Source organism: Chinchilla lanigera, unplaced genomic scaffold (genome assembly GCF_000276665.1).
Source record: "Chinchilla lanigera isolate Chin_1 unplaced genomic scaffold, ChiLan1.0 scaffold00012, whole genome shotgun sequence".
In the NCBI taxonomy this organism is placed as follows: Eukaryota; Metazoa; Chordata; class Mammalia; order Rodentia; family Chinchillidae; genus Chinchilla; species Chinchilla lanigera.
In genome coordinates this window covers 14,324,504-14,341,319 of record NW_004955413.1, presented here as the reverse complement: position 1 = coordinate 14,341,319, position 16,816 = coordinate 14,324,504, and the positions used below count along the sequence as shown (strand labels likewise).

At 33.4% G+C, this 16,816-nt stretch overlaps 1 protein-coding gene across 2 annotated transcripts; it reads left to right on the top strand.

Annotated features, from left to right (window-relative positions):
* The first annotated feature begins 6,327 nt into the window (after window positions 1–6,327).
* Window positions 6,328–16,586, top strand: Rergl (RERG/RAS-like). Of its 2 annotated transcripts, XM_005379035.1 has the most exons (5): window positions 6,328–6,415; window positions 7,545–7,601; window positions 11,107–11,180; window positions 13,572–13,720; window positions 16,004–16,586. In XM_005379035.1, exons 1-5 carry the CDS (start codon window positions 6,364–6,366, stop codon window positions 16,284–16,286), a joined length of 615 nt encoding a protein of 204 aa, XP_005379092.1. In that variant the 5' UTR covers window positions 6,328–6,363; the 3' UTR covers window positions 16,287–16,586. The 2 variants fall into 2 exon arrangements, with proteins under 2 accessions (XP_005379092.1, XP_005379093.1); XM_005379036.1 differs by lacking the exon at window positions 7,545–7,601.
* Window positions 16,587–16,816: the final 230 nt, after the last annotated feature.

Genomic DNA, 16,816 nt, shown 5'->3' with positions numbered 1-16,816 from the left:
CTTCCTCTCTTCCTCTCCTCCTCCTTCTCCTTTTCCTTCTTCTTCTCCAGTTCTTCTTTTTATTTTGTTGGCAGCAATACTCAGGTGGGCCTCCCACATTCAGCACCATGCTGGTTCAGTTAATCTGGGTGTCACAAATTGACCATCTATTGTCAGTCCTCCAAAGCAGTCTCTGGACAAGAACAAAATGCAGAGAAAGTTTCTGCCAAGCCACAATACACATTGTCTGGAGTCCAGCAGCCATTATAGTTAGTCCTTCTTCCTAGCAGAAACCTCTGGATCTTGGTCTTTACTGGTACTATTTCTATCAGTCTTCTGGTCTTCTGAGTTCTGACAAACTTCAAGCTAAATAAAACTTTCCTCCTTTAATTTTGGGTGTCTGGTATTTTGTCTCACCAATGAGAAAAGTAACTAAAACAGAATTTTGTACCAGAAAAGAGGTCATTGCTATAACTATACCTGACCATGCAGTCCAGGAGCCTTTGAGAATGGCTTGTGGGAAGAGTTTGGAAAAATTTGGAGATGCTACTTGAAAAAGTAGAGCTGGAATACCTTAGCCTGTTTGTAGATATTTCAGTCCATAATCTACTGGCTCCAAGGCAGAGTGATACATGGCAGAGGGGCAACAGTTCATCACAGCAGTAAATGGCAAAGTCAACAAGGGAAGAGCAGGGAAACAAGCTTCTTTCTGCCCCTTTAATCTTATACAGATGGCTAGGATTAGCGGAGTCCCAACCCAATCAGTGGAGTGATCCACAAATCACCCACCTTTAGTTCCTGCACGCTTAATCCCAACATTAAACCGTGAATTAACCACAAACTCTAGGTTTGAGTACCTCTACAAAAGCCCCATCTAGGAGGGCAGTAGTGTTTGGGGGAACATCTAGACACAAACCATAACAGAGACTCAGATAGAAAGGGAGAGAAGCAAAGAGAAAAAGGAATGAAAAGAAAAGCTGAGTTACAGTTTGCATTGTAGTTTGCTTTTTTAGAAATGATTTAATTTTAAGCAGACTTCCAAGAAGCAGCACGACAGAAACAAGTACCATGAATGGATATAGATCCTAAAAAGACTTTCCAGACCAAATAATGTGGGATGAACTTTTATTAGGTAGTACTTTGTTTTATATACTTATTCAGATAATAGTAATCACATCCATTACAAAAAGTACATATGGGGAAGCTGATGTCTGCAATAACAGAAATATCAGAATAGAAACAGATGAACTAAGCAATTATTAGTTTTATGAAACATATATTTTAGTCAAAAATAGTGGGTTGTGGTTATAAAAGGCTTTGTATTTTAGTCACCACTATTACAATATTTTCATCCTTAGATTAAGTAAATGTCTGGACTTGAATAATTCCTTTGGAAGAGATAGTGAAGGACTTGTGATTTTGGAGTAGTTGCTTTTTAGCTGAGAATGTTCTTCATGCTATTTATGTCTTAACATATTGCATAAGTGCCTCAAGAGCTGAAAAGAAACAGAATTTAGCAATCAAATTTTTTTATCCCTCTAAAATTTTCTCCCTAGATCCCTTACCTAACTCCAACATAATGTGCAAATGCTTGAGCACTCAGTTTAAATCTGTTAGACACTTGAAAACTTGTTTTTCGAAATTAGGAAACCACTTTCTTCTTTAAAAGAAAGCATTGCTCTTCAATGAGAAATTTTCACATTATCACATAAAAGTATCCAGAAGTAAATACAGGTATGTCTCAAAAGTATTTTTCATAGACTTTCAATTCTTTTAATAATGTGGATTATACAGTAATTAGAGGTGAAATAAATACCTCAATTCAGATTCATTTTGACCCACTTTTGTATAAATACTTATTTTTTATAAATTTACAAACACACGTGATACATACTCTCATGAGACCAACACTTAGAGTTCTAAGTGCTCTAACTAGCACTTAGAGTTCAATTAATAGACTCTTTGTATTGCCCTTTTCTGTCAGTATTTTTACCTATGCTTTTACATTGTTTCTTAATTAGAAAGACTTCCTACTCTCCATGAATATTTGGAAAGTACTCATATATGTATCAATTTGCACCTTTTCTAGTTTAATTTTCATTTTAAGAATTTAGTACATTTAGTTTATTTTTCTGCTTGGTTTGATCTGCTTGGTATAATAGATTTGTTCTACTGGTATTTGTTTCTGTTTTTTGTTTTTGTTTGTCTTTTCTGCCAGTACCGGGAATCGAACTCATGACCTTGTGCTTGCCAGGCAGACGCTTTGCCGCTGAGCTAAATCCCCAGTCCCTTGTTCTACTGGTATTGATGAAATTCAAAGGTAGCACGTGATTCATACTATATGTTTATAATAACAATACTACATACCCACTTTTTATAATTAAATTTTTATTGTCTTAATGAGCATATAAATTAGCTATAATAAAATGATATTTAATTATTTTAATATGATTTGGTTAAGAGTTATTTTATTTTCTTACTATTTTACCCAGTCATTGTTTTTCTAACAGATTTTTTATTTATTCTTACATATTTTCTATTCTAAAAGAAGTGGTCCATACTGAATGAAAACCATCTTAATTGGTTTAATGTAGTAGGTGTTACAGAATTCTTTATATAAACATTACACATTGCTCTTCAGTTTGATTTTTTGTTGCATTCTCTTCTCTTTTCCTCCTGGCTTCCCTTTGCCTTTTTCTCTATTTTTCCCTTTCTTGTCTACCATGAAATCTTTCCTTTCTCCCTTTCTGTCCTTCCTTCACTCTCTCCTTCCCTTCTCTCCATTCCTCCCTTCCTTCTTTCCTCCTTTCTTTCTTTCCTTCATTCCTTTCTTCTTCTCTCTCTTTGCCTTCCCCGCTTCCTTCAATTTCTTTCTTTTTGAAAAGGAGTACATTTCTACTATTTCACAAGTTCATAATGGTACCTGACATAGCTGAAATTAATTCTTAAAGTTGCCTATTACAGTATATCTGAGGTATTCAAATGTTAGTTGAAATTATTTATAGTTAATGTTTTGTTAGGTTTATCTTTTATCTGGTTACTTTCTTGAATGATCTGACCTATGTTAATAATGTAGATAATATAATTGAAAAAGATACCATCTTTAAATAGTGACCATTTTGTCTCCTCTTCCCTGTACATGCTATTTCTCCCCCTTTGGGGTAGAGAAGCACTGTAAATTTTATGCTTTAAAATAACTAAACACTTTCTCTTCCTCCTTTCTCTACCCAGGGAAGAACAATGGACAGATTCTATAGATATTTACCCTTGGTTAATGCCACCTACATACAAGTATGTGTCTTCTGTCTTCAGTAAATCCATTTAGTCATACTCAGAATTATGCTAAACTAATCACTGGAATAAACCACTGTCACATACCCATGACCCAGTATCACTCATCCATGATCCAATCACACTCAAAAGCTCCACCTGAGAGCACATGAGGCTTTGAGGGATGTTTCACATATAACCCATGACAGCAGTGTTTTATGTTTTTAATTTTTTGAAAGTATTGAAATAAAAATACTGTTTCTTGAAGATTCAACTGCATTACTCCACTCTTCTGAATCTATTGTACTGTGCTGCTACTTGTAATATGAAGTACAAGGAAACAAGTTCTTCCAGGAAGAACTGATTAAATTGATCTCAGAAGGAACATACAGATAAAATTGTAGCATTATGAACTCCTAATAAGTAGCTGTCTACTTTTTTACTTTTAAATGCCCATCTTCCAATGACTAAAATATGAGCTTCATGAATATTTCTCCTGTCTATTAACTGGTGTTTCCTGCAATTAAAAGACTACCAACATCATAGCAGAAATCTAAATAAATTTGGGTTTCTCAATAAATAAAAAAAGAATAATCCTGTTTTGGTTGTGAGTGGATTTTTTTTTGGCCAATGTGAGAAAATTTTATGTAGTATAACACTGTGGCTCTTACAGGATAGCTAACAGAGTTGTACTACTGACTTTTATTTGCTCAATTGAAAGGAACAGGTAATGTTTAAGTCTTTGGTCAATCTTACATGCCTATATTTATTTATCTGAGTAACCAATTTGAAGATATCCTTATCTAATGCAACAACCATTGTTTATTTCCTATCACCTTGTCTGAAATTCTGTATTGTTTGTATTGTTTTTCTGTTATTTTCTAAATGCATGTGTGTTTGTTAATATGTTTTCATTTTTTATCTTTAAAATAAAAAAATAGTGATTTTTTTTTACCATTCTTTACCAAGTACCTTATCCCCCTAAAAACTGGCATTTTTAATTCTTAAAAATCTGTGTGCATGATTTTGTTCTCTCTATTCAGGTGTACAAATTTACTCTATTCCAGTACTAGGTTTCTTTCTTATCAGAGCTACTTTTTGAATCCAAATGGAAGTAAGAAGGGAAAAGACATGAAGAAAAACTACAGTCTCTAGGTAACAATAACTTAGTGTTTTTCAGTATCATATATGTAATGAAGTGAAGTCCTTCTTTCCGATCAGTAGATAGGGGATAGGAGAGTAGGGCATGACAAACCTGGCTGGGGAAGTAGGAGTGACCTGTTAATTACAAGGTTCCACGTGCATACACATGCACACAATAGTTCCTAAAGCCTTGCACGCGCACTTCTTACTAGAACTCCAGCAGGTTCTCAGTAGGATGGCTTACACCTGCCATTAGTCTGAGGTGTGGGATCCAAGCTCCGCCTCTCAGGACCCGTATGTAGAAGGTCTCGCAGGTTTCCTTGAGATTTGAACAGTATAGAAACAGAGGCAGCCACGAAAAGCTTGTTGTCCTGACTTTCCCCAGGGTAACCTGTCCTGCTTTCTTCAGGGTGTCTTTTGTTGATTTTTCTCCTTTTACTTGGCCTAAGCTTGCTCTGCAGAGCCAGTTTCTCCCTCACTCTTCACTTTTGCTTCCTTGTATAAACTTTGCCACTGCTTCTTGCTCTTTCCTTCATTCTTTGTTTGAGAGGAAAACAACCTGGAATCTAACGCCACAAGGAGAGGCAACCAATCCAGAACCCAGTAACATTTAATTGGTGAGTCACTTTTATTTTTTTTTTGGTTTTTCTCCGGTACCGGGAACCGAACTCACGACCTTGCACTTGCCAGGCAGGCGCTTTTGCCGCTGAGCTAAATCCCCAGCCCCTGGTGAGTCACTTTTAGAAGCAGGCTACCTGGTAACAGGTGTGCTCAATGTCCTAAAAACATAAATCAGAAGTTCTTGAAAAGATAATAAGGTTTCTCCAAACAGACAAATTCAATTCCATGTGTAATAAATCAGCTATAATTAATACTAAAAGAGCCATTGTTTTTATTTTTAATGTCATTGCATTAATTAAACAGATTTTTAAAATCTTTTAAAAATTTGTAATAGAGGAAAAAAATCTAAATTCAAAATATAGTGACAAATAAATATTTGTTAAATAAACTCCTTCACCGGGGCCTCAGTATTTAGACAGATTGAATTCTATCTGTTGTGGAACCTTTAAGTATGTAACGGGGGAAAGATAACAGGAAGAAAGTAGTGGGATGCTTTGAGTAATATGGAAAATTGTTTAAAAGAATATGGAAGATTCATCATTTAGCATATTAAATTCATTTTGTTATTGCATGACAGAAATTATGACAGAGTACTTCCTCCAAATTTTTTCCCTTTTGGTCCTAATTTCAAAATATTACAGAAGGAAATATGTCAGGTTTCTGTTTATTGCTTTTCAAACAACATGGAATTGATTTCTTTACTTTGTGTCAGAAATCTTGCAGTTCCCTTCTGGTGTAACATGTTTTAAAAATGAGAAATTAGTTATTGAAGAAGCCAGTGCAAACAGTAGTCCCTTTTTCTTCTTGAAAACCTATGATTTGAAAACATGGTCTGGTTATTCATCTACACTGCTATCAAATCTGATCTTGGAAATCTAGAGTTCATCTTTCCTCTACTCTCCTCTTTCTGGGACTTAATTACCTTATTTCCCCATGAGTTTCACAGAAAAAATTCTAGATGTCGGCTCAGATATTAATTCTGATCCAGTCAGTGTACATTTACAGGGACATTTTCTCAAGGAATGTTCTAAATTTTGGGGGTTTGGGAAAAAGTATGTTTAAGTTCCACCAAACAGAATCGGGAGCAAAGTTCCTTTTAAAAATGTGTATTTATGGGTTTAATAAAACTTAGTGCCTAAATAGTAACTCCCATTTTTAAAAATGGAACATGTTGAAAACTTTTATAGGAAAACATTTTTAAAGTTATTATTAGATTGTAGGAATTGGGGGCGGAGTTGGCCTTAGAAAAATAAGATCAGCAATAAAAAAGGAAGTTAAAACAACATATCGTTGGTTTAAATCCGCATTGTTCCAGAAAACTGGACTGATTTGAAAAAGCAGAAAAGCAAAATGAGTGAAGTAAAGATTGCTATGATGGGTGGTGAAGGCACAGGAAAATCTGGTAAGTGGTCATGTTTTTCCTGCGATGAGATAGTATAAAATGAGTAAGAAACTTATTGATAAATTAAATTATAGCCGTACATAACTACATATATTGAATAATTCATTCTCTCAGATAATATGCACATTATTGTTCAGCAGAAACTTTCAGTTTTATAGAAATTTTCAATGTATTTATAAATGTAGGGATAGCAAGATGAGTGAAATATTAACAGTATCTTATTCTACTGATTTTTAAAATTTGGATTTTTATTATGTAGTCCATGTTTGCAGTAGCTAATGAATGATTGCATTCATTAACTACGGGGTGAGATTGTACATGTACATAATAGTTTCATTTTTTTTTTACTTCCCTTTGCTTTTCTCTGCTTGATAATGCTTAAAGTTAGAAAATAAATAATAGTAAATGTCTTCCACACTATTCTACTTACTCATTTCAATATAACTAACCTGAAAGCCACCAGCAGGTAAAAAATGGCTTTGAAAGATTATTCTCTTCTTAGAATAAGTAAGAAAAGAGATGTATGGAGCTCTTGCATGGTGTTTGAAATGCAGCATTGCTGAAGTTAAAGAACCTTGGAGTGACATACTTTTATAGATACCTTGACAGTGAACTGCATGTGCTCTAATTTTGGAAGCCATGCTTTAGCTTTGGTTTACTTTGATTTTGTTCAGACCTTAATGGTGATGAGGATACCCCCAACAGAGCTATGTTAGCCTAATGAATAATGCCTTAGTAACCAATCAGACCTTGGAGGTCATTGTTTCTCTTACATATAGTACCTTGGAGCCAGATTTAATTTGATAGAAGAAACAAAGCATATACTAGTCTTCCAGTTAAAATGTAAAGAGAAATGTTGGTATTAGAACACATAAGGTACCTTATGCATTTGCATTCATAAGCTGATTCCATGACATAAATGTGTAGAATTCTAAGACCATGTTTTTCTATCTCCTAATCATGGTTGTAGTCACCATGAAAACATTGTTTACTACAATTTAGACCAGGGTTTAGTAAAATTTTAAGGTTTTTATGAATATTTAGTGATTCTTGAAATGAAAGAGACAGTTTTATGCATATAACTATGTATTCTAAAATACAACAAACCTTAAATTTTACTTATTTTTAGCTCTTATTGTGAGGTTTCTTACCAAGAGATTCATTGGAGAATATGCTTCTAATTTTGGTAAGTTATTACTCTAGTCTTTTTCTACATTAAAATTTCAACATCATTATGAAAGCCCAACTAAGATTATAAAAGCATTTAAATAGAATCTGCAACTTTTTACACTTAACAAGCAACTTAATGCATCGATCCTGGTGAGACATGGCAAAATAGGTATTTGAAGAATTTTCTTTTAGGTAAAATTCACTGAAATTGAAGTTGACTTAGAAAGGGGGTTGGCTTCAAGGTCTGGAAGTAGGAAAACGTTAAAGCTTGGATATCCTTCCCAAAACATTGCAAAGCACTCGTGTATGCCTATTTTTATAAGTTATGGCAAAATTTTTCATAATAAAACCAATATCAGTTGAAAGATGAGGAAAAAGTAATCCTAAAAGCACAAATAACTTCCAAATAAAGCAGATTGTTACTATAAAACCAAGATTAGAGAAAATTGTGCCTTGATTAAAGTTAAGATTAATTAGCTTGATTTATAAATTTCAGAGAAATTCTAGAACAGCTGCTAGAGCACTATACTATACTCTTTGAATCATTTCACTAACTTTATTAAAATTTTGCATTATTTTGATAATTCATTTGGCATATGGTTTTAGTCCCAGCACAACAGGTGAGGAATTTTACCTAACTTTGAGTATTACTTTTGCTTAATAATTAATTACTATCATAGTATTAATATTTGATTTGATCATTGGCTTTGTGATAAATGATTTTTTTCTTTATTTTAAGAAGCAAGAGTGACATAATTATAGAAAATATGAGATTTGGGAGAAAAGAAACTAATTTTGCATTCAGTATTACTTAATTCAAGTAAGAAATTAATGTTTGTGAGTATGTTTTTCTATAAAGAAAATGGAGAAATAAATCTTTAACATTTATCCATGAAGGAGCATTACAAGAGAATTTCAGAAAATAACTTTAAAGTATTTCATTGTGTTGTTTCCTGCATGTACCTGACATAGTATTTCAGTCCCTATGACATTTTTGAACACTTTAGGGCAACCACTTGAAAACTGATTAAGGAAAGTAGAAATATATGAAAAGAGAAATTCCCAGTGTTTCATTTCTAGGGGCAAAAACCTCAGTGACAGGGTCAGCATAACACATGAGTTAGGACTCAGGCATTGCAAAATATTCCTAACTACAAATGAAACTAAACATAAATAAAAAATGTAATATCCCAACAATAATAGCAACAACATCCTTCACCTTAATTTTTTATACAATCTAGTTATATAAACAAATGAAATGTTTACATGTTTCTAGCTGTTACCTCTCAGTGAAAAAATATTAAACCTAGAGATATTTTGAAAAGATAATACGATAATACAAAGGTCATTGACTCTGAGAAGACAAACTAGTGAAAACAACTCCATTTTGTAAGGCTAGAAGGGGAAATAATAACATTCTTTAAAAATGTGAGAATTGATTACCCTTGTCAGCAGGTATTTAAAAGTTGAGGGTGGATACTTTTTAATGTCTAGAAGGAGATTTTATGGCTCAGAGTTGATAGCAAAGATATGAAGTTTGGAAGAAACTCAGGAAATGTAATTTAAAATTTTATCAAACCACAACAGATATCATTAAATGTAATCTAAAATATTTAAAAAATCAACCTTAACCCTCTGGGGAGACATTGACTCCCCAGATTCCTGCTGCAGATTTCTCCTAGGGGTTACAAAGGTCTGGCCAGCATGGGTCTTGATTTTATGGCAATATTGCTATTTTGTAGAGAAGTAGAATTTTAAAAATCAAAACACTGGTTATATAAATGAATTAACTTGTTCATCCATTCAAAAACTGTCCGTTGAGGGGCAATGTTATCTAATATATTCTTTTTAGGTATAGATGTTATAGCAGTGAATCAAGTTTGAACAAATACCCAAATCTTCATGGAATTTATAGTTTGGAGGGATGGAGCAGTCAATCCAGACTCTCCTCAAAATAATTAAAATGCCTGTGTCATATGATGACAAATGCTATGAAGAAGAATGAAATGAGAGAGGAAGGGCACTAAAATGGTATGTGGTGATTTAAAATAGGATAGCTGGGGCAGATCTTGCGAAGGTGAAATCCAAGGACATGGTAAAGATAGTTTTCAAAGTATCTAGGGATTATATCCCAAGGAGTCTCCTGAATAATTGCAAAGTTTTGAGGCAATGAATTTCTGAAAAATTTAAAGAATGATTTAGATAGTAGTGTAGATGGAATGAAGAGCGTGTGAAATATAAGCCAAAGAGATCTACAGAGATGACTGAAGTAATGGGGGGGGGATGCAGGGAATGAGGGAACTTTTCAGACTTTTAAAAAGTTTTGGTTTAATCCCAGAAAGATGGGCCATGACTGGAGCAATTTCATTAGACATATGTCTGATCTGACTACAAGTGTACTTTTAGTTCTGCATTGAGAATAGGGCAGGGACAGGAAGGGATTGGGGGACTGAAAGCAGATAAATTAGGAGATTTCTTAGGCAAAAAATACTGGTGACTTGGTCTACAGTATTAGCAATGGAAGTAAGTGGGATGTGGACAAATTTAAAATACAATTTGAAGGGAGAAGAAAAATGGATTTTTAATAAAATAAATGTGGGCATAAGAGAAAGAAAGAATCATGGAAGATCTTAAAGCTTTTTAGCTGAAACATTGGATTTACAGATATGACATTTAAAGAAGTGGGACTCTACGAAAGATACAGCCTTTGCAGGCAGATAAGGTTGTTCTAACTGTGGTAAGATGAGAGATGTCCACCACATATCTACATGCAGATTTCCAATGGCAAGTAGTTGTCTATCCAGAGTCCGGGGAAGTGGATATGAGTTGGATTAATCAGAAATGATTGGTCTGTAAAGGCATGGAGTTGGTGAGGTCAGGGAAGGAATATAGATAGAGAAGAGATCTATAGACTGGATCATCTTCAGAATGGGAAGGGTGGGATGTGAATTAACAAGTTGAAGTAACAAAGGATAAAAGAAAAAAAAACAAACAGGAGAATGTGACACTGAAAGCCACATATTTAATGAAGCAGGAATGATCAATTTCATTAATGTTACCAAAAAGGCAAATAAGACCCAGAACTGACCACTAAGTGTAACGATAGGTAAGGTAGAAAAAAAATTGACATATTTGTAAGATGTTGGTCATGAAATATTAATGACGAATAAATTCATGATAGAGTGAAGACAGAGGCAGAATTATTGAAGTGAGGTTTTCCAGGAGGTTAGAGGAAGTCATTACCACTTGGGAGGAAATAAATTGTCCGTAGATAGCAACACAGGTACTTCATCCATGGTAAAGCACCTAAGTGAATAGATACAAATGGCAAAGTTCCTTGGTGAGAAACTTATCCGAGGAAATAACAACATGTTTGTGGGTTTGGTCACTGACAGTGAAGAAAAGTTACTTATTATTACACTGAACTATGGCCAGCTGAATTTGATATGATAAGATAGCACATTTTTTATTTTGGAATTTTTCTGTGTCAACAGTGAAGGTACATTTGTCTTTTTTTGCAGAATCTATCTATAACAAGCATTTGTGTTTGGAAGGGAAACAACTGAATCTGGTAATCTATGATCCTTGTTCTCAAGTAAGTTAAGAAAAATACCCTTTTATTATATTTTATTCACTTAATTAGGACTTGAAAAAGATTAGATAAGGGTAAGGAAAATATTGCTTGTGTTAAAACTGAACTTTTTTCTTTTCTCTTTTCCCTCACTCCTGACTTTGATTTCTCTGTTGAAATGAAGAGTTAATGTTTAAGGGTATGGTCAGTCTTACATGTCTATATTTGTTTATCTAAGTATCCAAACTGAGGATATCAATATGCAATACAACAGCCATTGTTAATTTCCTATCACCTTTTCTGAGATTCTGTAGTGCTTGTATTGTTTTTGTGTTATTTTCTAAGTGTATGTGTGTTTGTTAAGATGTTTTCTTTCTTTTATCTTTAAAATAAAATAAATTAAAAAAACAACTTTTTTGGAATTGTGACTATTAAAATGTTCAGAGATTACTTTTAGTACTATAAATGCAGTTATCTGCTTTTCTATAAATTTATTTCAAAATTATATCTTCAAAATAGTAATATTGAGCTGGATTTCCATCAGGTCATAATGTAGTTGTCAAAAATTAGTAGTTTAAAGGCTTGTCAATTCAGGTTATGTGTTCAATAACTTGTAAGTAGCCAACTGTCAAAAGAGAATAATTAAGGTGAATTTTGAGTACAAACCTGTGTTCATTAAAAATATTATAATAATTAAAGTAAGATTTTATATGGTGGAGAAGAAATTGTCAATTGTCTAAGATTTCAAAATAGAGCAAAGTGTGGTAGATAATGTCTGTAATTCCAACACTCAAGAGGCTGAGGCCGGAGGATGGCAAATTCAAGGCCAGTACTGTGATGCATAGTGAATTCAAAGCAAGCCCGGACGAGATAGAGAGATCTAGTCTCAATCAGTCAACCAATCAATCAAACAGCTTTCTAGAACAGTAGTTCTTAAAAAACTCTTTGGCTAAACCTTGCCAATATTTTTACTTTTATGGATTAAATCCAATACCAAAAATCAATGAGTACTCCATTTACTACATAAAAAGAAAAGTCTATTTTTCAAAACATCTCTCTCCTTACTAATTTAAAAAAGATTTTATCGTACACATTTTCAGAAGAGTAGATATTTTATGATGGAAAAGTTGTAAAATATTGTAGATAAAACGTGGTTGTTGTTCCTTTCTATATTTCAAATTTCAATCATTTTTAATTAAAGAAAAAAGGTAGTAAGAAAGAATTGATCATTTAAAAACTTCACTATTTGTGAAAAGTTTGGGAACAAACTTCAGCCAACAGTCCCTCAGACAAAATCTTCTATCTAGAACATATGAAGAATTGAAAAACAAAATTAGGCCTCCAACATTAAAAGGCCCAATCCAAAAATGGGCATCTGAGGTGAACATGTATTTCTCAGGTGAAGAAATATAAATGGCAAATAAATACGTGAAAAAATGTTCAGCATCATTGGTCATTTGAGAAATGCACATTAAAACAACAATGAGATTCTATCTCACCCCACTAAGAATGGCTATCATCAAAAAAATCAACCAATAATAAACGCTCTCATGATGTGGGGAAAAAGGAACCCACTATTGGTGAGAATGTAGACTGGTACAACCACTGTGGAAATCAGTGTGAGATTCCTTAAAAAAACTAAGATGAAAGATCCCATTCTACCCAGCTATTCCCCTTCTGTGTATACTTCCAGAGGAATTAAAAATTTCATACCACAACAATATATGTGCACTCATATTTATAGCAGCACAATTTGTCATAGTTAAATCTTGGAAACAACCCAAATACCCATCAACCGAGGAATGTATAAAAAAGATGTGGTATTTCTATACGGTGGATTAGTACTCAATTATAATGAAGAATAGACTCAAAGCTTTTACAGGTAAATGGATGCAACTAGAAACCATGCTCATAAATGAAATAAATGAGACTTGCACGTGTAAACATTGTTTTGTCTCCCTAGTGTCTGAAACGGAAAGAATAAATAAGATCAAAAATATAGATGTTGTAACTGCTGAAAAGGCAAGAGCAACTGGGATGGGGAAAAGGCAAAAAGAAGGAAAGGAAAAGAAAAAAATATATAAATACACAAGATAGTTAAGATAACTATACTACTAATTTCTGTTAGTTCATTTAAAAGAACACTTCGTTCTTATATTATTTGATCAAATTTGCATGCCTATATCTTGAAATCTGAGCAACTACTTTGAAGTTAAAATACACTATAATAACCATTCTTAATTTTCTATTATCTTGTTTTGAAATTCTGTATCATTGCTTTATTGTTTTTTTTCTCTTTAAGATAAAAAAATCACTCTTTGGCCTTACTGAAGTTTATTCTAGGTGGACATGTACCTATTCCTTAACTACAGTGTAAAGCCCAATCTCAACACTTTACACTTTGTTTCTTTTCAGTCACAGAAGGCAAAAATTTCCCTTACAAGTGAGCTTCACTGGGCAGATGGGTTTGTTATTGTGTACGACATCAGTGACAGGTCCTCATTTGCTTTTGCAAAGGCCCTGATATACAGAATTCGGGAGCCACAAACTAGTCATTGTAAAAGGTAAGATATTTCATTCCCCTCTCCTTCCCTTTTTGTAAATCATCGTATAGCTATAAGCATCATTAGGAATAATTTAATACAGCCTTCCAATTACAAAATTTAACAGCCCTGAACAATTCACCTTCCCATTCCACAGGAGTTACACATGTAGTAAAAGGAATAAGATGTGAATGCTTTATATCCCGGCTGACATAAACAGTTACTTGCGCTGAGTAAATGGCTATTTTACAAGACAGCTTCTATTGTTAACATGACACTCACTTGCAAAATAATGATCCTCTGTATACAAGATAGTTTACTTTTCAACCTTTCCTTTTCATTCTCACAAAAATGTGAACGATAATAAATGAATCCAGATTTACTGCATTTGGCATCCTGTGAAGTGCAATTCTTTCATCAGTGGGTTGTTCAGTATATCATAAGACAGACTGAATAATCAAACCGTTTGCAAATTCTAAGTAGAAGCATGCATCTTCCGACCCTTCACCTCCTAAAATAAGAAGATGGTCAACAAGTCTCCATGAACTGCCTTGAGACATAGCCTATGTCGGAAAATACACTGTGACTGTGCCTTAAACAGTGTGTTGGGAGATGAAAGTTAAAGCGTCAGAGTTTCTCATTGTTTAGGTTTTATATTTTCTAAACATTTGGTTAGTTTCTCTGATTTTAAGTGTTTTTGTTCAAAATGTATTTTAAGGAATTCTTTGAGCTCTTAATCAGTTTTCTTACAGTCTAAAATAATACATGAATCTGGAAAACAAAAAGTACAATATTATTATTACAAATTGGCACATGCTTATTTATATCTAGTTTACATGCCCACTCTCAGGAAACCTTGGGCTAATAATTGACAAAGGATATTTCCCTGGAGTTCGTTGATGTACATTCTTGTCTACATCTACCTTAGGTAAAGTGCTAAAATCTCTAGAGCTCTGTGTTCTGATTATATAGCTGATGACAGCATGGTTGAAAAAAAAGATACGTAAATTTACTGAGATTTCTTTCATAGATTCAGCTTCATATAATATTAATCAGTTTTTAGAATTCCATTATTGTAAGCTTCAAATCTCTTACATGTAAGCACTATGACAAATGTTGGATATGGAAACAAAATTTTTTGATATTCTTTCAAACAAAGATAACCACTGAAGAACACTTACACACACTCTGAAAATATGCACTTATGTTTGACATTTTAAAAGCAATCTCCTTAATTTACTAACCAAATAAGTTCTAGAGAATTTCCAGTTTTCAATTTGTGGAAAGGTTATGAGGGTATACTATGATATTCTTATAAAGTTATATCTGATATTTCTGCCTCATTCTTTAAGATAGTTTCACCTCTCCTGTATCATCTTTTACAATAATCCCATGAACTTGACTGAAAAAGATGTTAACACTGCCCATACTGTCATGTAAATGAAAACAACTTTTACTGGACTCTGGTGCCAGGAAGAATTAAAGACTCTGTTATTATTCATTTCTTCCCTATAGTAAATTTCATGGTAGTTCCATGCTATTTAAAGGCTAGTATAGTTTTATTATTTTCTTCAAATCAAACTCTATCTTTGAACCATTTCATTAGATGTAAGGAGAATATATTGGGATTGGCAGAAGACACTTGGCTTAACAGAGAAAAATTTTTCTTAAACATAACAGTGGTACAATGTCACAAAATTAAAATTTTCTCTATAGAATGTTATGATTGATATTAGCAAAAAAATCCAGCAAACAGTACTGAATATTTTTGCTTAGGAAAAGTCTATGTAAATTAACTGTTCTGCTGCAGTTAATTGTAAGAGACATTTGTTAATTCTCCTTTTACAAATGATAATGAACATAAAAATAATAGTAAACATCTTTCACTGCCTAGAACTGTACTAAATAGTTTTATACATATTATTTAATTTAATCTCTGAGAATTCTTTGCAATGAGGACTTATCTAGTGTTTTTTTCTTAAAGAAATTGGAAGTTTGGAATGTAAGAATCATACCTGGCTAATAAACAAAGTCAGAAACCAAGAATATATGTATGCTATTTCAAATCCTAAGCTTTAAATCTTTGTTGCTTCTATGCTATTTACTATGTTCTCTCTAAAATGATTTCATAAGTAAATGGGGATATGTGTCAATACCCACATACATGGCCATAAATACACATACACACTGAAGGCCTTTTCTTGTTTGATGTATAATCCTTGGGATATAAGTCTTCCTTTTTTTTTTTTTCTAAAAACAGAGTTTTGAAAAGATCTTGGCAAAAATTGTGTCTCTGTATTTCAGAGCCATAGAACCAGCAGTGCTTTTGGTTGGCAACAAGCAAGACCTCTGTCATGTGCGTGAGGTGGGCTGTGAAGAAGGACAGAAGCTGGCCCTGGATAACCGGTGCCAGTTCTGTGAACTGTCTGCTGCAGAACAGTCTCTGGAGGTAGAAATGATGTTTATCAAAATCATCAAGGACATTCTGACAAACTTTAAAGTCAAAGAAAAGAGAAGACCCAGTGGTTCTAAATCAGTGGCCAAACTGATCAATAATGTATTTGGAAAGAGAAGGAAATCTGTGTAGTAGACGTATAATCTTAGGGGGTTTATTGTTTCAAAGTGTTTCAGACATTCACTTGGTAATTAAATTTAACCTTTGTATGCAATTTAAGAAATTCTCTTGGAGGTATGAAATGATAGAGCGTGAGCTACGGCTGTAATTTCAAATATATTGTTTGTCTTTTGTTGACTGTGTCTGGTTCACTCTGCTTGCCATATAATCTTTCACTTATTGTACTGAAAAGCACTTGCTGCAGTCCCTTGGTGGATTGTTATCCAGTGTGCCAAGTAAATGCTGCTTATGTAAGTTTATTAAACAACTGTCCCAAGGTTTATTTACCTGTGTTTTTCTTTTTTTTTATTTTAGAAATAAAAGGAAAATACTAACAGACCGACAACATTTTACAAAATAGCAAAGGATCAGTACAGACATTACAGAGTTACAAACAGAGTGGTAGGGAATTAACAATGCTTATTGTATTACATATTGATATCTTCAATGTAGTTTCTCATGAAAACACATATAGACATACAAAGCTAATCAACCACTGCCTC